Source organism: Chrysochloris asiatica, unplaced genomic scaffold, assembly GCF_000296735.1.
Source record: "Chrysochloris asiatica unplaced genomic scaffold, ChrAsi1.0 scaffold00017, whole genome shotgun sequence".
NCBI classification, from domain to species: Eukaryota; Metazoa; Chordata; class Mammalia; order Afrosoricida; family Chrysochloridae; genus Chrysochloris; species Chrysochloris asiatica.
The window spans coordinates 12,459,905-12,482,128 of record NW_006408535.1 but is presented as its reverse complement, the minus strand read 5'-3'; the positions used below and the strand labels follow the sequence as shown (position 1 = coordinate 12,482,128).

The 22,224-nt window shown below is 37.5% G+C and overlaps 1 protein-coding gene across 1 annotated transcript in view; it reads right to left on the bottom strand.

Annotated features, from left to right (window-relative positions):
• Window positions 1–22,224, bottom strand: part of LOC102813880 — a 67,030-nt gene that overhangs the window by 7,743 nt on the left and 37,063 nt on the right. Inside the window, exons 3-6 of the mRNA XM_006835352.1 lie at window positions 18,446–18,584; window positions 15,387–15,508; window positions 12,947–13,057; window positions 2,944–3,050 (exon numbers count right to left, since the gene is read on the bottom strand). Coding sequence (XP_006835415.1) covers window positions 2,944–3,050; window positions 12,947–13,057; window positions 15,387–15,508; window positions 18,446–18,584 — 479 coding nt within the window. The remainder of the gene's footprint in view (window positions 1–2,943; window positions 3,051–12,946; window positions 13,058–15,386; window positions 15,509–18,445; window positions 18,585–22,224) is intronic.

The window sequence follows — 22,224 nt, the reverse complement described above, 5'->3', positions numbered from 1 at the left end:
ACATTTTCTTGATTTACATTTCGTACATTTTATACTCTAATTACTAATGGATGTTTGCAGCTATTACTTGTCAATTTGAGTCATGCCAGATCAGCACAGGAAGGTCTTCAAGGCTTAATCCATTCCTCTCATTAAAGTTGGCTCTTACTTTTAGGAGGCAGCTCTTCCTCAGTCATATTTTGAGAGCCTCCCAACTGAGGGGCTTATCTGCCAACATTGTAATGGACAATGTTCTGTTGCTATTCATAAGTCTTGATAGCTAATGGTGCTTAAATGTCTTATGGATTGTGTCAAAATTGGTTCTAAAGACAGAGACAAGGCTGACTGCAGAGGACAGAGGTAGGGAAGAGTCATGGAGAAAGAAAGACCATAGAAGCTAGACACCAAACAAAGACTACTGAGGGTATAGTATAGATTAAGACCCCTTGGGTGGTGCAAACAACTAATATACAAAGCCAATATTGAAGGTTTGTGTCAAACCCAGAGGCATCTCAGAGGAAAAGTCCGGTGATTGATTTCTGAAAAGTCTGCCATGGAAATCTTATGGAGCACAGTTCTGCTCTCACACACATAAGGTTGTCTTGAGTTGGAATCAACTCCATGACAATTGATTTTATGTACATTAGATCTTTAAAAATAACAGCAAGAGTAAAATTATGCTTTATTTACCTGCCAGTCATAGTCAACAAGAGGAATACTGTGTGTATATGTTTGTTAAAGGCTGTGTGTGTGAGACAAACTGTTTAACTTTTAGTGTACATGTGAACTGGATTTCTATACTGAGCATGAATCTTGACAGTACACCCCACCATTGAGGCACAAAGCAGGGATGTACATCCCTTCCATGGACAGGTGGGCAAAAGTATCATTATATTTATTTTAGTTACAGAAACAGCTACTAGGTTTAGTAAATTCTGGTGTTTGGTAAGTAAAATGACAGAGATGTTCTTTTTCTTATGCTAGATCTAAACTCATGTGGCAGTACTGATAATAAATGCCACTGTTTGGATTAGGACTGTTTGATATTTTGATGTGATTCCTAAAAATGATGTATTTGCAAGTTTATTTAATAGGAATGAAGAAGCTGAGTAAATTGCATGATTGGATATGACTCTCAATACAGCACTTGCTGTTCTGGGTGAACTGTTACTATGTAAGTTCTATTTTACTAATGGAAAAACTATATAGAAGCATCTTTTAAACTAAAAATTGCTCCACAATCTGAGCTTTTTCTGAGTATACATTTTCTACTGCTATGGATGCACTGAGGTTCTTTCTTACATGCTAACAGCTAGATCATTTCACCTGTTCTGAGATTCTGATTTAGATGGCATGTCTTTGGAGAATAAATGTTATGTAATTATTTTTGCAGTATAGAATTAATACAGATACATGGCAAGTTTTATCAAAACAATCCCAATATCAGAATGCCTTACTATGACTTCTAAAATTACTCCTGTACAGTGTCATTCATAATGAAAATAACAAATTAGCCATGAGAGACCAGAAACTATCTATATTTAGAATTCATTACACTAGACTAATTCAGGAAAATTGACTGACATACTGAAGCATGTGGCTAATACCTATTCAGTGAATCATGTAGTCTGTGAACGATGTACCAGTAAAGTTTTTAAACCAACCCAAACATGCATTATTTTCAGTATTAAGTCCACTAACAGCTTTTTATCATTCTCCAACATTCAAATCTTTTTCTAATGAATCTCACAAGACATTGTATAAACCTGTAATTGTTCATTCTCTAACAATTATGTAATATTTTGGCTACCTGTCATTAACTTAAAAAAGCACAAGGTTAATCATACTTTGTCTATGAGAAATTATGCTTAAAGAAAGCACTATGATTAAAACAAACTTTGCTCATACTGTGCTATTGGTCTTCAGTCTGTGACCAAGAAACCTCAATTCATACTGGTTGAGATTTGACTATATGGCTGTATAAAATCCTACTGAGCTCCTTTCTTTTAAACTATTTATGTTGTTTGTTTCATAGTGAACATACCCTAGTATTTGGGGATGTGTGTGTGAGTTTCGTGTGAGAAAGCATGTAGAAGGTGAAAGGAGGGCAAGACAGAGGTTTGGGTGTTCAGGATTCCATTCAGTGTATTAACTGCTATGGTATGGAATTTTCTGTGGCAGAGCCTTACTGATGCACTCATGGAAACATATTAGTGTCATTCTTGTTCACACATATAGGAAGAAGTTTTCCTTCATCTGAAGCAAATAAATACTGCTAGGTAAGTAAGAAATCTTCAATCCTAACTGGCCAGAAAAGTAGCATTTTAGACACACATCACAGGCATGTTCTAATCAGAGGAACCTATAGGTCCTGATGGGCCACAAAGCATTCAATTATGGCAGGGGAGTCAGAAAAAGGATCATAGATTTGCTAGTTTTTCCACTACTTGAATAGTGGAATAAAGTCCAGAAGCTATTATTACCACCTCAAGTACATTTTTGAAGTTTAATAATTAATACTGTTTCCTTACATCCTATTCTATATTAATTTCTAGGCATTAATTAATGCCCATAATTTTGTGATAGGGTAGGCATTAGTTAACGTCCACTATTTTGTGATAGGATAGTAATATGACATGTTGAAGAAAAGAAAACAGAAGCAAAAATGAGGTATAAAGAGCAACTAGGAATTGGTATCTGATGCATTCCTGATTGCTAAACAAATGCTTGGATCACAAAATCATTTTATTTCCAAATAAAATGTTAGAAGTAACATTTTACAAAATTGGACACTCAAATTTTGTTGTTATATTTGTTCAGTATGTTACACATTTCCTTATTATTAATAGTCAAGGTCATTTTTTAAAGTTTAATATAAAAACATTTCTACTATAACAATCCTTTTCATGCCTTGCTGAATATATTTTAGCAATTTCAAGTTTCTTGTGTACATAAATAACATACCTGGCTTGTTCTGCTTCATTAAGAAAATATTCAAAGACATTATTCATTATAATAACATCGGCATTTTGCAGAAGTGAACCCTGAGTACAGATGTCTCCATGAAGTACCTAAAGAAGAATGAATCCACATAAGAGAACAAGGGTACTATATCATACAATCACATAAGAAATGGCTATTGATTTACTGATGCCATCGAGGTGACAGTAGAGGTTAGTACTTCTTAAAAAAGAAGAATGAATAGTATGTTTAATACAACTGCCTATGGTAGACAATATCTTTAAAAACCAACTCACAAAAACTTGTTTGTTTTAGATGGACTTATTAATTTAGTAATAATTACATTTTTTTGATTCTTAGTTAAGGACTTTTCCTACTCTAACTCTATTACCCATTCTAAGAGTTGGTGATTCAAATTTTGGTTCCAACTATCTTTACACTCTTTTTGTTGTTGTTGCAGTTGTGTGTCCTCGAGTCACTTTCAACTTATCGCAACCCTATATAGTGTTTCCAAGATCAGCTGGTGGGTTTGAACTGCCAATCTTGAGGTTAGTGCGGTTAACAGTTTAGTGTTTATCCTACAGTGCTACACGAGTGTATTCCAGGTAGTCATTTATTTACTTTATCTCTGAGCCTTAGTTTCATCATTAATGAATGGGATATTATCTATCCCAAAATCACAGTACCAAATGGGACCATATAAAAACTTTAACAGTAAATGATAAATTATAAAGTACTAAAATGTTAGTATAGTGGTTACGAATTGGGCTGTTGACCTCAAGGTTGGCAGTTTGAAACTACCAGCCATTCTGTGGGAGAAAGATAAATATTTACAGCCTCGGAAACCCTGTGCAGGATCACTAATGAGTCCGAACTGACTCCACGGCACTTAACAACAACAACAAAAATGTTAATCTGCCATTCATCTGTCAGTTTTCATACTGTGGTGACTTACTTGTTGCTGTGATTCTGAAAGCTATGCCACTGGTATTTTAAATATTAATCAGATCACTCAGGACACAAGTGAACTTACAGATTCACACAGACTAGGAAGAAGGCGAGACAAACCACTTCCAAACACTTAGTCACTGAAACCTTATGAATAGCAGTGGAATACTGTCAGCGCTAGAATATAGAATATTGTAACATAATGAAGAGCACCAGAATGTTGGCAAATATAATGCCAGCAAATGAGCCCCTCAGGTTGGAAGGCACTCAAAATACGACTTGGGAAGAGCTGCCTCCTCAAAGTAGAGTTGACTATGATGACATGAATGAAGTAAAGTTTTGGGGACCTTCATTTGCTGAAAGGACACAACTCAAAATGAGAAGAAACATCTGTAAACATCCATTAGTAATCAGAACATGGAATGTAAAAATATGAATGCAGGAAAACTGGAAGTTGTCAAAAATGAAAAGGAATGCTTGAACATTGATATTCTAGGCACTGTTGTTATTGTCATCAGGTGATATTGAGTCGATACCGACTCATAGCAAGCCTATGCATGACAGAACGAAATACTTCATGGTCCTGGGTCAACCTCACAATCATTAAATCAATATCCAACCCATGCCGAAGGCTGACAGTGTTCTATTGTTATACATACGGTTTTTAGTGACTAAATATTCGGAAGTAGTTCTTCCCTCCTTCTTCCGAGCCTGTCTTTGTCTGGAAGCATATCAGAAACCTGTTTGCTGTGAGTGACCCTGCTTCAAAATACCTGTTGCATAGCTTCCAGAATCACAAGCCACCACAATATGACAAACTGACAGACGAATGGTGGATCCAAGGCATAAGTGAGCTGAAATGGACTAATTGTGGCTTACTATGCCAGGGATGACAAACTGAAAAGGAATGGCATCATAGTCACCATTAAAAAGAACATTTCAAGATCTGTCTTGAAGTATAATACTGTTTGTGATAGGATAATACCCATAAGCCTGTTAAAGAAAATCAGTTAATACACCTATTATTCAAATTTATACAGCAATCAGTAAAGTCAATGATGATGAAACTGAAGAATTCTACCAACTTCTTTAGTCTGAAATTGATCAAATGTATAATCAAGATGTATTGATAAGTAATGATGATTGGAATGCAAAGGTTGGAAATGAAGAGGAAGGGTAAGTCGTTGGGAAATAAGGCCTTAATGACAGAAACGATGCTGGAAATCACATGACAGAATTTTTTTTTAATGTTTTATTGTTAATTATATGATAGTTTACATGGGAGAACTTTAGTTTTACATTCATTCCATCGTATATCATCTCATTGCCATGGTTCCAATCCCCTCCATGCATCATCAACCACCCAAAGGGTATATCCCAGAAACCCGCCCCCTATACTTCCCCCTCCTCCCCCCAGTTTTCGGCCCACAGTCCCTTTCCCTCTCTGGGTCCAAAGTCCCCAGTCGCTTCATCACTCCACATCATCATCTCTGTCTCCATCTCAGGCATCTCTGTTTCTCTGGGTAGGGTCCCACTCTCAGCTCTTCTCCGTTGATGGTCCCAGAGGCCTCTGCTCCTATCCTGGAGAATTAATCGCTCCCTTCCTTGTTAAAAAATTCTACCTTTGCATTTCCAACCCTCATAGTCCGTCCTGATAAGCATTATTCACTACAGTATCATGAGTTACCCATCTATATCTCCTTTCATCAGCTCCGCCCAGACAGACTGAATAGTACCTACTGGAGATTCTGCCTTCCGCCATGCTCCCTCTTGAAAGCTTGTAAACCAGTCACTTCTTGCCTTTGTAGTCCCCTCCTCCCCATTTGAGTATCCAATGTCCAAGCTGCCCTTCTCCGTCCACTCTGTGTGTGTGAATGTTTCTTGCTGTGAGGATTTGTTCCCTCTTCTGAGTCGCTGCTCCATAGGTATAGGTCAAGTTCATCAGACTGTATCAGCTCACTCTTTTTTTTTTCCCCTCTTCTTTCCTCTCTTGGTTGAGCTCCAATCATCCATTCATCCAGTCCAGGTCACGTGGGTATCATCTGCAAGTGTGGGCGCTCCTGTGCATATGTTCTCTCGTCCCGTCAGCTGGTAGCTCCACTCTCCTCTCGAGTCCACAGTGGCCACGCCACTGACTCTGGGCCCAAGAGTCTCCAGGCCTCTTTACACTGCTTGCCAACAAGGTCCCCAACTGGGTCCACAGAAGTCCACTGAACATTGTAGGGCTTAGCTTGCCGCTTCATTGCTGCTTTTACCCCACTTCCCCCCATCGGTGATGTGTGTGGTCACCAATCAGAGCGTGCATTTCCATTGAGTTTTAGTCTTGGAAGGGGGTTTGCGTTGAGAGGACCTGGCCACTTGCCTTGATGTTTCCTAGGGAAGCAATTTGTTTGTTCTTGTAGTAACAGTCCATCTGCCTCCATTTTTCCTGCAGGTCTTTCTTTCAAGAGGTATCTTTTATTCTTCCAGCCGCTCCAGGCGGGTCTGCTCATCAAATGACAGAATTTTGCAAGACCAATGACTTCTTCATTGCAAATACTTTTCTTAAGCAACATAAAAGACTACACACAAGGACTTCATGAGATGGAATACACAGAAATCAAATTGACTATCTCTGTAGAAAGGGACAGTGGAAAAGCTCCATATCATCAGTCAAAACAGGGACAGACTGTCAAACAGACAATCAATTGCTCATATGCAAGTTCAGACTGAAGCTGAAGAAAACTAAAATAAGTTCACAAGAGCCAAAATATGACCTTGAACATATCCCACCTGAATTTAATAATCACTTCAAGAACAGATTTTATGAATTAGACACTAATGACCAAAGACCAGAGGAGTTGTGGGATGACATCAAGAACATTATACATCTAAAAGGCACGAAGTGACTGGCTTACAAGTTTTTAAGAGGGAGTTTAGTTTAAGAGTGTGCAGGGGAAGGCAGAATCCCCACTGAATAATATTCATCTTGTCTAGATGTGTCTGGTGAAAAGAGATAGAGATAAGATTCTTATAATTCAATAGTGAGTAATTGTTATCATGATTGTGACGGTCACAATTTTAAAGGTGGAAGTTATGTAACATAAAGGGGGGAGTAGATAATCCTATAGTCCAGGAACAGAGGACCCTAGGACCATCAACGGAGATGAGCACAAGCGGAATGCGGGACCCTATCCAGAGAAGCAGTAACATCAGAGATGGAGACAGAGATGAGGGCATGGAGAGATAGAGCAGCTGAGGACTCTAGACTCATGAAAGAGAAAGGCTTATGCTGATAGCCAGGTGCTGGTGGTCAGGAGGCAGGGTTGTAGAATGTGCCCTTTGGTTGTTTAAATGATTATATATTCCTGAGTGTTTCTGTGTAAAATCCACCCCCCAATACAAATAAACAGAGGGAATAGAAGCAAATACTGTTGAGTGATGATGCATGGAGGAGATTATAATCATTGCAATGAAACATTGAGTGTAAAACTGATGTTCCCCCATATAAACTATTACTCAATTCACAATAAAAACTTAAAAAAACACTTCATACAGGAATAAAGTAAAAGGTCATTAAGAAGAAAGAAGGAAAAGACCAAAATGAATGGCAGAAGAGACTTTGAAACTTGCTCTCCAGAGTAGAGAGAGACATTAAAGCAGATGGAAGAAATGAGGAGGTAAAAGAACTGAATAGAAAATTTCAAAGGTCAGATCAAGAAGACAAAGTCAAATATTATAATGAAATGTGTGAGGACCTGGAGTTAGAAAGCCAAAAGGGAAGAAAATGCTCAGCATTTCTCAAGTTGAGGGAACTAAAGAAAAAATTCAAGCTCTAACTTGAAATATTGAATGATTCTATGGGCAAAATATTGATTGGTGCAGAAAGCATCAAAAGAAGATGGAAGGAATACACAGTCACTCTACCAAAAAGAAATGGTCAATCTTCAATCATTTCAACAGAAACATATGATCAAGAGCCAATGGTACTGAAGGAAGAAGTCCAAAGTGCACTGAAGGCACTGACCAAGAACAAGGTTCTGGGAATTAATGTAATACAAATTGAAATCTTTCAAGAAACTTATGGCACACTGGAGGCACTTATGCCAAGAAATGTGGAAGATAGTTACCTGGGCAACTGATTGGAAGAGAGCTATATTTGTGCCATTCCAAAAAGATGTGACCCAATGGGATACAGAAATAATTGGACAATATCATTAATATGGAGTTTTGGTGTGGGAGGATAATGTGCTGGAACACAAAGTCAGTGTGAGATGTAGAGTTGGCAGTTCAAACCCTCTAGCTGCTCCTCAGAAACCCTACACAGGGTTGCTATGAGTCAAAAGTAACTCGAGGGCACACAACAACAACAACATCATTACTATTGCAAGCAAGTAAAAATTTTGCTAAATATAATTTTAAAATGTCTGCAACCATACACTGACAGGGAACTGCCAGAGGTTCACACCAGATTCAGACGAGGACGAGGAATGAGGAATATTACTGCTGATGTGAGATGGATCTTGGCTGATAGTAGAGAATATCAGAAAGATGTTTGTCTGTGCTAAATCAAAGGCTTATTGACTACACAAAGGCTTTTAATTATGAGGATCATGACAAATTATGGACAACATTACAAAATATGAGTATTCTGGAACACTTAATTGTGCTCATAAGGAACCTATACTTAGACCAAGAGGCAGTCATTCAGATCAAGGGAAGGAACACTGAATGGTTTAAAATTAGGAAAGGGTTGTATGATTTCTCCATACTTTGATTTCTCCATACTTACTCAATCTGTGTTGAGCAAACAATCTGAGATGCTAGATTATATGAAGAAGAGCATGGCATCAAGATTGACAGAAGACTCATTAACAATTGTATGATATGCAGATGATACAACCTTGCTTGCTGAAAACAAAGAGGACTTAAAATAATTACTGATGATAATTAAAGACTACAGCCTTCAGTATGGGTTGCACCCCAATGCAAAGAAAACAAAACCCCTCACCACTAGACCAATTAAACAACATCAAGATAGATGGAGAAAAGATTGGAGTTGTCAAAGACTTCATTTTGCTTGGATCAACCATCAACGGTCAACAAGCAACGGTCAACAAACCAAATGACATCTTGCATTAGGCAAATCTGCTGCCTAAGACCTCTTTAAAGTATTTAAGAGCAAACCTGTCAGTTACAGGACTACGGTACACCTGACCCAAGCCATGGTATTTTCAATAGCCTCACATGCATGGGAAAGTTGGACAATGAATAAACTGTAGAAGAATTGATGCATATGAGTTATGGTGTTGGAGGAGAATATTAAAAGAACAAATAAATCTGTGCTGTTAGAAGTACAGCCAGAATGCTCTTTAGAAGCCAGGATGGTGAGACTTCAGGAGTTAGCAGTCCCTGGAAATGGATCATGGCTGGTGAAGTGGCAGGTCTGTAAAAAGAGGAAGACCCCCATCAAGATGAATTGGTACAGTGACAGCACGGGCTCAAGCGTAGCACTGATTGTGAAGTTGGCACAGGACCAGGCAGTGTTTCGTTCTGTTGTGCATAAGATCACCATGAGTCAGAACCAACACAATGACAACTAACAACAACAACAAAATGTTAATTGGCTGTATCCAATTCATCTAAAATTCACTTGAATGTATTATCTACACAAAAAGTAAACAATAAAGATTTTTACCTCAAAAAGTTAACTTAGGGTGTATTCAATGTCTTGAAGATCACAGGCAACACAATGTTGACATCCTCACAATTATTTTATGTTTGAGCACACTGCACTGTGCAATCATCTTGTTCGGGTAAGGACTTCTGCTTTTTTGTTGACCCTCTACTTTACCAAGCGTGATGTTCTTCTGCAGAGACTGGTCTATCTTGACAACATGTTCAAATTATGAGAAACAAAGTCTTCTCATTCTCCCTACTAAGTATTCTGGCTGTACTTCTTCCAAGAAAGATTTGTTTGTCCTTCAGGCAGTCCATGGTACTTTGCCAACACCGAAATCCAAATGTATTGATTCTTCCATGGTCTTATCCACTGCCCAACTTTCACATGCATTTATACCTTAGTCCTCAAACTGACTTCTTCGCTCTTTAACACTGTAAAGAAGTCTTGTGCAGTTGATTTGCAGAATGCAGTATGTCATTTGATTTCTTGAATGCTTTCTTCCATGAGTGTTGATTGTGGATGGAACCAAAATAAAGTCTTAACAACTTTAATCTTTTCTCTGATTATCATGATGCTATTTATTGGTCCACTTGTGACGATTTTCTTTTACTTTACATCGAGGTTCAATTCACATCAAAGGCTATAATCTCTGATCTTCACCAGTAAATATTTCAAATCCTATTTGCTTCCAGAAACAAGGTTATGTCATCTGCATATCACAGGTTACTAGTGAGTCTTCCTCTAATCCTGATGCCATGTTCTTTTTTATATAATCCAGCTTCTCAAATTATTTGCTAAGCGTACAGATTGAATAAATTTTGTAAAAGGATACAACCCTAGTACACACTTTTTCTGATTTTAAGACCTTTTTCTGCCTTAAAATCATGAGCACAATTAAGAGCTCTGGAATATACATTCTTCACAATGTTATCCATAGTTTGTTATGATAACACTGTCAAATGTCTTGCATAATTAATGGTATTCTTTGCTTTTATCTATCTGATATCAGCAAAAATACCCCTCATCCCACATCCTCTTCTGAGTTTGGTTTGAATTTCTGGCAGCTCCTTGTCAATGTACTGCTGCAACTGTTTTTAAATGATCTTTACCCAACAAGTTCTTTCAATTTTATGTGCATGTGATATTAGTGATAATTGTTCTGATAATTTCCCTACTCGATTGGATCACCTTTCTTTGCTTCCACAAAGAAATAAGACAGAGTGCCTCAAACAAAGGGCCAAAATACAGAGTCAGAAAATATAACACCAGAAATGGTATTAAGGAATGCTAATTAGGCAACTTTAATGGATGAGAGAAAGATCAAGAAAACTATAGATGAAATAAAGCAAAGCAGACAAAACTATCGAAAAATTCGTGAAGCAAACTGACAAAATGATGGAAAAAATAGGAAATATACAAAAACAACAACTTGAAAGTCAGAGATTAATACAAAGACTTCAGAAATAGATAATACACTGAAATGGCAAAGAAACAGGATTGAATCAATGAAAAGCTAAATTACTAAACTTCAAGAAGAATCCCTCAACATTCATCTGCTAGAGGAACAATAAGAAAAGAGAACAAAAAAAATCCAAAGAAAGCCTAAGACTTATGTGGGAAACTATCCAGAGGAATTCTGGTATGGATCAACACTGGACTGTTAACCAAAAAGGTTGGTAGTTGCTCCTCGGAAACCCTCTCCAGGGTAGCTATGAGTTGGAACTGATTCGATGACACCAACAACAACATCAAGAGGAATTTCTAGAACAGGAAGAGACAAAAAAATCCACAGAGAATGTCATCCAAGAGCTGTTGGAAGAAAACTTCCCTAACACATGAAAGATGAGAAGATAGCTTATTTACTGAAGTTGAAAGAACTCCAAACAGATCGATCCCCAAAAGAAAAACACCAAGATAGATTATAATTAAACTTTTCAAAAGCAAAGACATGGAAATATTCTGAGAGCAGTTGAGAAAAATGTAAAGTTACATACAAAGAAGAACTAAGCTTTGATTTCTCAGCAGCAACCATGCAGGCAAGAAAACAAAACAATCTGTAAAAACCAGACCAACCTTGCAGAAAATACTCATGGGAGTTATTTGAACAGAGAACCAACCACAGCAGACAACCACCTAAAATTAGTGTATATTCAGTATCACGGAGACTCAACTCAGATGCAGAAATGTACAAAATAAAGCAGGCCTATAAGACTGAAAACAGAGGTACAGTTCTAATAAAAACAAAAACTGTAAAATAAAAAGACGGAATAATACAGCTATGGAGCTTCCAATTGAAGAGGAAATCAAATAGATTTCAAGAAAGAAAATAAATGAAATAACCCTAAAAACTAGACCAAACCTTACTCCTAGCCCCAGCCCAACCCTTGCCCCTAATATTAACCCTAATACTAACCATAACCCTAACAGTAAATGAAGTTCTAGGCCTAGCCTACACCTAGTCATAGTCCCAACCCTCTGTACTCCTACTCGTGTCTCCCTGCCAAAATAAATAAATAAAGACCTAACAAAAATACAAGGGAAGAGTGAGATTTGGAAGCTTGTTGGATTTTAAAAGTTACAATAAAACAGAATTCCAGAATTTGTTAATCTTTGGGCCCCAAATCTAATGTTTATAGCTTCAAAGAAGCTTGAAAGTTGTTAAAAGTTGTCAATTATCATAGGATGGTAGGAAAAAAAGCTTTTTTAAATTTTCTTTTTTTATGATACTCAATATTTCTCTGGATTGCCATTAGAAGCACAGAATCATCAGTGAAACAGTAAACATTACTCCATTACCAAAAATAAAAAAATAAAAAAAAATTCCTTCCTTTTTTTTCCTCCTTTAAATACCAGCAAAGAGAGAACTCAGTGTTAGTTTAACACAATGTTAAAACAGACCAGAGTGATCAACATACAGCAAATGATCATCATCTCTAATCAGCATGGGGCATCATTCCCTCAGGAACTACTATTCTGCAGCATTCACCATTCTTCCTGAAAGTTCAGGAAAAGACATAAAAAATCATGAGCATTACTTAAACCTTCTCCTACTTTCAACATATGGAGATTAAAATATATTGCTAGCAGAACTACAGCTGATACGAAGAAAATTAAGCAAAAAACTACTTTCTAATAAAATTAGGGAAGAAGAGAAATAATGGAGTGGGGCAGAACCATAATTCATCCTTAATGATGTTGTTGTTGTTGTTACGTGCCGTCGAGTCGATTCCAACCCATAGCGGTTAGTTATTAATTAATAATCTTTTAAAATATTAACTGAAAATCTGTTTCTACACAACAGTAGCCAAGAATATGTTAGAAAAGAGTTTTCAACTCCAATACAGAAGAAATTTGGCTAAGTTACACTATACAACAGATATATATTTTAAAGTGTACCTTTATTCTGTCAGTGAACTGGTATTTTTTAATGACCATTTCCTGCAACTGGCAAAAGTCTTCATTCATTTCTACTCCATATAGTTGCAATGCTGAACTATAAAGGTAACCCTAAAATATAAAGACACATTAAGGTGTCAGGGAATTAACTTTTAATTTCAAGTTTATTTCTAATTGAAATCTAAAAAAGGCAAACTTTAACAAACGTCATTCAATAAATTGAAAATAAAGTCTTACTGTTTTGCCCATGGACTAAGAAAGGCTGTGTACCTGCAGATAGGAGGCTGGCTTGCATAGTGTGCCTTTTGGATATTTAAATGACTACATGTTTCTGTTTTGTCTATGTACATCATAAAAAAAGGAATAGAGTTAAATACTGTTGACTGATGGTACATGGAGGTGATTATAATCATCGCCACGACACAAAATGATTTATTGAATGTAAAACTAATAATCCGCCCTGTAAATTTTCACTCAATTCACAATAAAAACTTTAAAAAAAACTTGTTTCTATAAAACTTATAACTTCAAGAACTTAAATATTCTTGCTGATCATAGCCTCGATTACAGTTTACTATTTCCATTGTTTAAAAATAGTCATATTTTTAAAGACTGGTGTCTTATTTTTCCTGGTACGTTATGTATTCAATAAAGTTAAAAGTGAGAAAAATGATGACATATGAATTCTTTTTAGTAATTTTGTGGGAAGTTATGTCACAGAGAAAGAAGAAAGGAAATTAATCTGTGGGAAAAAGAATGGAAAATCATGTCTAGAGGACTTGTTGGCTACCTTAGGGAAGTCAGCCTGGTATCTGGAAATCTGTCAGCAATAAACAACCAATCAGCAAGAATAATCAAGATTTGACTACATATTGTTATCTGTTTCTTGTTAAAATAACAAAACAATAATTTGGAAGGAAACAAAAAGTCAAAACATTTCCTAAATATTTTAGATCAACTTGTATCTATGTAAAAAGCAAATTGGTATCTGTTCCTCACCATGGATTTTTAGAATACATTCAACAATGTATTAAAAATATTTTTTTCTGTGTATCAGTGACCTAATATGTAAAAAATGACAATATATTCAAATCTACCAATGCCGCCATCATACTTGCATGAACCAAACCAAAAACCAAACCCACTCCTTCTAGTTGATCCCAACTCACAGTAACCTTGCATAGGCTTTCTAAGACTGTAAATCTTTACAGGCACAGAAAGCCTCACCCATCTCCTGGTGGGTTTTAACTGCCAACCTTGCAGTTAACAGTTCAGTACTTATCATACAGCCTCACCAGGACTCCTCTATTATTTCAGCTTTATACTTTTCTAATTAAATCAGAAAATAGACCAAATTGGTCAAAATACTTATAAATAATCATCATCTCTAATGTTCTCCAAACAAAGACCATCTGAGAGACTGAATTTTGTATTATACTGAATTTTAGATTATGGTATCTTTCATAGTTACAGAATAAAAGCTTTAACAGTGAACAATATTGTAAGCACTAAAGAGTTAACTGTTTCTGTTTAGAGCAGGCAACAATGCTGGGAAATGCCTGTTTCTGGCACAAACCTCTACTGCTGTTGACCACATGTTTTAACAAGTCTACTAATGACATCCAGAAATCACATTTTCAGTTTTTTGATAAAACCATTGAAGAACATTAGAAGTGCTGATGATTTTAATTAAAAGAGGGGAAAAAAGAAAAACAACCACACTGAAGTGATGTTTCTGAAACATTTATGTTCAAACTTGGGATCCCAAAAATTAGAGCAAGATGTATCCTTGGATATCATTTCATTTGTTTATTTATTTACAGGTGAGGAACTGGAGGGCCAGAAGTGTTAAGAGAGTTGCTGTGGCTATACAGTGATTTCCTAGATCAACCACATTTGTGGTTTTATAGGGGCTTTTCCTTATCAGAGCTAAGCATAAACTAATTCTTGGTGGTGTTGTTAAGTGCCATGGAGTCGGTTCCGATTCATAGCGACCCTGTGTAGGGTTTCTGAGGAGCAGTTGGTGGCCTTATGGTTCAAACCGAACTTGCAGTCCAGCACATGAAACCACAGTGCCATACCAGGACTCCATAAGCTACTTAGTAGAGTTCAAAGAAGGAAAGAAAGAGGTTACAAGGGCAGTAGTGACTAACAAAACAGCGAAGTGTTATGAGGATCGCGTGTTTTTGTTTTGTGGATATTTCTATATTAGAATTAGAGAATAAAGGAAATTAGACAGCTGGTCTTTGAAAGACCAAAGTAATTTATTACCATTAAATAAAATTTAAATTCCTGCCTGTGCTAAACTATTTGAACTTTATTACTCTGCTACTCTAATAAATAAAGTCAATCTGTCACCTTGGATGGTGGCAAGCAAAGTTGTTGATAGCAGAAGAAAGTATTTTCCAACTGTTGTGTATGTTCACAAGCCGAACTTTACCGCATAAAGGACTGTGCCAAGTCTGGAGCCAACGTCAACCAAGATCTTTCCCGACAGATCAGGGAGTGCATGATGATAAATGAACTTCACTTCCATGAGGGAGAAGGAATGAGAAATAAATCCTGGAGAATTAGAACATAATGAACATCAAATTTTGCTTAGGTATTAATAATCCCATTCTGTACTTCTAATTCTTTCATCTATATTTATATGGTAAATTTCATGTTTTTGTTTTCTTCATTAATGATAGACACCATTGACTGGCCCAGGATCGGGCAGTGTTTCGTTCTGCTGTGCATAATAAGGTCACTATGAGTCGGTACCAACTCGACGGCACCTAACAACAACCCATAGATTATTTCAAAAAAAATTCATGTGATAATTTCTCACTCTACATTGTTGTTGTTAAGTACCGTGGAGTCGGTTCCAACTCATAGTGACCCTGCACAGGGTTTTCGAGGCTGCAAATCTTTATGGGAGCAGAAAGCTCTCCCGTGCAACAGCTGGTAGTTTCGAACTGCTGACCTTGAAGTTAGCAGCCGGATTCATAACCACTATGCTACCAGAACTCCTTTCACCCTACACTGTTGTTATGTGCCGTGGAGTCGGTTCTGAATCATAGCGACCCTGTACAGGGTTTCTGAGGCTGTAAATCTTTACGGGAGCAGAGAGCCTCATCTTTCTCCGGTGGAACAGCTGGTAGTTTCCAACTGCTAACCTAGAGGTTGGCAGCCTGATTCATAACCACTACGCTACCAGAGCTCCTTTCACTCTACATTGTTGTTGTTGTTGTTAAGTGCCGTGGAGTCGGTTCTGACTCATAACGACCCTGCACAGGGTTTCCGAGGCTGTAAATCTTTATGGGAGCAGAATGCCTCATCTTTCTCCCGCGGAACCGCTGTTAGTTTCGAACTGCTGACCTTACATTTCACAGCCCGATTCGTAACCACTATGCTACCAGAGCTCCTTTCACTCTACATTAGAGAAAGATAAATACCAAATCTCTGACATTTAAATGACCTTTAGGGAACTGCTACTCAAACAGCTGTCCCTACCTCAAAGTTCCTCTTTTCCTTCTTGATGCTGCGTGAGATGTCTTTGATTTTTTCCTTCTTCTTCCTATGACTTGCTGCTCCCTAGAATTATTTCCTAACTGCCACATCATTGGGTTTTCTCATCTTACTGCAGAGCCAACCTCAGAATCACCATGTATTGCTACATAGATTGTAGATTATCAAATGAATGACCACTTCTGGATTTGTGCAACGTGGCCGTCATAACAAACCTAGAATGTATTCAGGAGTGTAGAAGAAACCTTAACATAACTAAGAGAGGGTGGCAAAAAAAAAGAAGCACAAAGACCAATCCCTTAGAACAATTTACAAGTGTGACAAAGCAGGCTTTGACCTCCATAGTGCTTATTGTCCTAAACTCCTCATCCTCAATTACCCCACTGCTACTCTAGTGCCTTCTGTTCTGAGCTGTAGAGTCACCATCAGCGTCTTATAGCTAATCAAGCGTCTGGTCACATAGAAGGGAAAGTTCTACAGGGTGAGAACTTTTCAGATTCATTATAGTAATGAGGCCTGGGTAACCCATCATTATTTGTAATCTGATTTCTAAGGATGGTGCATCCTAATCTTCATATTCTCATTTGCCACATGTAACTTATTATAAATCAGATCTGTCTGACATAGGGTTATAGTTATAATTCACTTTTTAGTTTCCCCTCTGTTATTCTTGCCCAACTCCTTTTCTATTTTGTGAATTTTAACTACCTCAAGTAGAAATCATAGGTATTACCTAAAAATAAATAAATCAGGGAAGTTTAACCTCAAATTATAATATTGGCACAATTAGTTTATGAAATGTTAGTAACCCCTTGCCAAATTTGGTAGTATTTGTAACAGTTAGGGTTTTGTGTCAACTAGACAAGCCCAGGATGTCGAAAGGTTTGAAAGTCGGGATGTATTTATTCCCATGGTCATGAAACATAATGCAAGTACAGTTAACTCTGATAAGTGGCCATGAACAGCCAATCAATTAAACACATGCTTCCCTGGGGGTGTGGCCTGCTCCCAATATAATGGACATGTGGGAGGGACTCTCTCTCCAACCCTCTGGAGACTTGGGACTCTATAATTGTAAGCCATCTCTTTGATAAGAAATTCTCTAAATATACATATATATTTCACTGATTTTGCTTCTCTAGAAAAGCGGACCTAAGACAGTGTTTGATTTTTGAGAATGAAATCCAAGATCAGTAATATAAGGGCAAGATTATTTACCTGGAGGGGTAGTCCATTCTAAGTGGTAACTCTAAATTTAAGTGAGCAGGTAAGCTGAAATATCATGTCTAAAGCATCTCCTTAAATAATCATATATAATTTAAATAAAGAATGTGCTAACAGAATAATTAACATATTAGCAAGCAGGGACTCAGTCTAGTTTTCTATTTCAGACACAAGTGCAGCATGTGTGGGGCAGGAGATACAGGAGACTTTCTGTCACTAGAGATGTTCTATCATATGGACCAGGAATGCTTCACTGGTTGAATCATGGTCAGGATAAATGCTTTCTCAAAATCAGCTATATGTGACCACTCAGTTCATGCTAATTCAATAATATCTGATTACCATCTAATTACTCACTCAAAAGTAGATGTTTTTATATGGAGAACGTTTTAGCCTTCTTGGCAGTTGTATTTCACATCTCAAAGAAATCCACATTATGGTTTCTATATCAATCTCTTCTGAGTTTGGAGAGTATGAATTAGATTCCCCTGTATTCACTCACCTCTGTTAGTTTCTGAACCTGAAAAGTAACGTCTGCTTAAACAGTTTCTGGATGTAAAAAGCAGACATGCCCCTAAAACATGAGCCTCCCTAGACAGCATTTCTATTTAATCTCACTAACTGCAGTAATTGACAATGGCAATGCTTCATGCTGGGCTTTGCTTTCAAAAAACATGGACCGACTTGGTCAAGAATTTGCACACACATTACATCTTAGGATGACATTTATAGTCACCATGCTTGCATATTTTAGTGCCTGCCTACCTAAAGGTGCTGTCTGGTGTGAGCCACACACCATGCAATAATTTCTGCTCATTTTTCCTTCTTCACATAATGAATCAATAAAGTCTTCATCATAAAGGAATGCATCTACGTGAACTGTGGGCTCTGGATGCTGTTGTATCTGGTGGAGAGAAGAGAAACATCAGTGGTTCATATGTTAAAATCCTGGAAGAAACATAAAGTACAGAAAGACCAGGTTTGCTTATTGAAATCACTTAACTCAGCTTCTCTTTCTTCTTTTTTCTAAGCTACCACACCAAGTTTTCATTTAATCTGAAATTATACAAAACATGGCTATTGCTGAATATATAATATCTTACTTGAAAGGGACATTATAGATCATCTTGTCCATCCTAAGAAGTACACATAGGAGTGCTTAAAAAAATTTACGGAAAATGGAATTTAAAGGGAATGGAAATTTTTCCATGAGCCTTTTGAACCTCCCTTGTTTCTGTGTGTGTATTCATATGTACAGACACATAGAGGTGGGGGGAAGGAGAGGATCAAAAATTCCATTTTCTGTTAATATATCTCATATATTTTTTAAAATAACATTGTACTGCTTTCAGTGACAGCTAATGCAGCAAATTAGGTTTCCATTGAACAATTACTATACAAAATTTTCAGTGACATTGGTTACATTTTTCACAACGTGTCTGAAAAAATCATGTGGGGACCATGTCTGACATCTTCTGGTTCCACAAAGGGGAAAGACAATCACTTAAAATCAGCCCAAGGCCGATTCCTATGAAGCAGACATCAGTCATGCTTCCACCCTACAACCTTCTTTACCCTATCCTAACATCAACCATCCCTCCCACAGCACTTTCTGCTTCATATTTGGGTTTGATAATTCATTGAAATTGTCACACACAACAAAACCCATGATTATGGGATTTATTAGGGAAGTGAACAGGGTACAATTCAGTATCAGAAAAACTCAGGATGCAGCAGTTCTCCACTCAGGAATGCCTGTTGTGTGCCATACTGCAGACATGCCTCACTTGTGTATTCAGCCTCTCAGACATGTGGCCCCTTGGCCTCTGCCCTGCTCAAGCAAGTATTACAAAGCTCTTTTAGCCAGTCTGTGAATACCCAAAGGGTACATTCTACAAGCCAGTATCCTGTTCCTAGCTACTCAGCTTTACTCAGTCCATGGGCCTACAGACTTCAGCTGCTCTGTCTCTCCATGCTATGGCCTTTGCTGTCACCTCTGCTGTTGCCACTTTCCTAGGTAGGAATCTCACCTTCTACTCATGCTCTTCTTTCCTGGTGGTCCTGGGATTGTCTGTTCCTACTTCTGAGATGGCTACTTTTAAACCTAGCTGGATGGCAAAACTAACCAGTCCCAGCCTTAGAGTCCTATACACCTTATTTGTATGGTCCCACCCAATAGCTTGGAAGGAATTAAAAAGACATTGAATAGAAAGGCCATATCAAGTAAATTCAAGGTACCACAGCATCAATATTCTCCTTAATTCCATTCTGGATGTTTTACTTCTAGTAATATGACTCCCTGTTCTCTACTTGGTCTCATATAGATGATTTTTTAAAGGTGTGAAGTGCTCACAGGTAATATTCTTTATTTTCTGACTCAATCTCTTGTTTAGTTAAGCCTATGTCATTTTTTTAAAAGTCAAGGAAACTTAGATTTGTCCCAGGAAATTATACTAGTTAGTAAAAAGAGAAGAGTTGAAATTGATACCAGATCTGAGCCTGACTCACCAATCAAAATACTTAGTAACCTTTGCCCTGAAAGCAAAATTTTCAAATAACAAAAATGTTATCAAAACTTCATCTTATAAGCAGTTGTTGTTGTGGGGTACCATTGAGTTCATACTGACTCATAGCAACCCTATGCACCACAGAACGAAACAGTGCCTGCCTGGTCCTGGTCAAAGCTCACCATTGTTGCTACCTTTGAGCCCACTGCTGCTGACACTATGCCAATCCATCTCGTTGGGGGTCATCCTTTTCTCTGACTATCCACTTTATCAAACATGATATCCTTCTCTTCTCCACTGACTGTCCCTGCTGACAATATGTCCAAAGTGTGAGAGACAAAGTCTGGTCATCCTGGCTTCCAAGGAGCACTCTGGCTATACTTCTTCCAAAACAGATTTGTTTGTTTTTTTGGAAGTCCGTGGTACTTTCAATATTCTCCTCCAACACCATAACTCAAATGCAGCAATTCTTCTACAGTCTTCCTCATTCACTGTTCAATTTTCCCATGCATGTGAGGTTACTGAAAATACCATGGCTTGGATCAGGTGCACCTCAGTCTTCAAACTGACATCTTTGCTCTTCAACACTTTATAGAGTTCTTGCGCATCACAATTGCCCAGTGCAATACATAGTCTGATTTCTTGACAGCAGCTTGCATGAGTGTTGGTGGTTGAGCTGAGTAAAATGAAGTCTTGGACAAGTTCAATCTTTTCTCCATTTATATGGATTTTGTTTATTGGTCCAGTGGCAAGGAAGTTTGTTTTCCTTACATTGAGATACAACCCATACTGAAGGCTGTGATCTTTGATCTTCATCAATAAGTATTTTAAGTCCTCTTGGCTTTCAGCAAGCAAGGTTATATCATCTGCATACCACAGGTTGTTAATGAGTCTTCCTGTAATCCTGATGCCACGTTCACGTTTTCTTCATATAATTCATCTTCTCAGATTATTTGCTCAGCATATAGATTGAATAAGTATGGTAGAACAATACAAGCATGGCACACAATGTACCTAATTTTAAACTATTTGGTGTTCCCTTGTTCTGTTCGAACAACTGCCTCTTGGTCTATGTACAGATTCCTCATGAGCATAATTAAGTGTTCCGGAATACTCATACTTCGTAATGTTGTTTGTCCATAGCTTGTCATGATCCACACAATCAAAAGCCTTTGTGTAGTCACTAAAGCACAGGCAAACATCTTTCTGGTATTCTTTGCTTTTAGCCCAGATCCATCTGATGTCAGCAATGATATTCCTTGTTCCAAGTCCTCTTCTGAATCTGGCTCCCATCTCTGGAAATTCTCTGTCAATGTATGGTTACACCCATTTTTTTAAAAAATTATCTTTATTTGCATGTGATATCAATGATACTGTCCCATGATTTCTGCATTCCACTGGGTCACCTCTTTTTGGAATGTGCACAAATATGGATCTCCTCCAGTCAAATGGCCAGGTAGTAGTCTTCCAAATTTCTTGGCATAGATGAGAGTGCATTCAGTGCTGCATTAGTTTGTTGGAAGATTTCAATTTGCATTCCATCAATTCCTGGTACCCTTCTGCTTTGCCAATGACTTCAAAGTACCTTGGATTTCTTCCTTCAAGAGCATTGGTTCTTGATCATATGCTACCTCTTGAAATGGCTGAACATCGACCATTTCTTTTTAGTACAGTGACTGTATATTCCTTCCATCGTCTTTTGATGCTTGCTGTATCATTCAGTATTTTGCCCATAAAATCCTTCAATACTGTAAGTTGTTTTGAATTTTTTCTTCTGTTTGCTCAGCTTGAAAAATGTTGAGCGTGTTCTTCCCTTTTGGTTTTCTAACTCCAGGTCTCTGCACATTTTGTTAAAATGTTTTACTTTGTCTTCTCGAGCCGACCTGTGAAATATTCTGTTCAGCTCTTGTACCTTCTCACTTCTTCTGTTAGCTTTAGTATCTCTACGCTGGAGACCAAGTTTCAGAGTCTTTTCTGACACCGATTTTGGTTTTTTCCTTCTTTCTTGTCTTCTCAACGATCTTTTGCTTTCTTCCT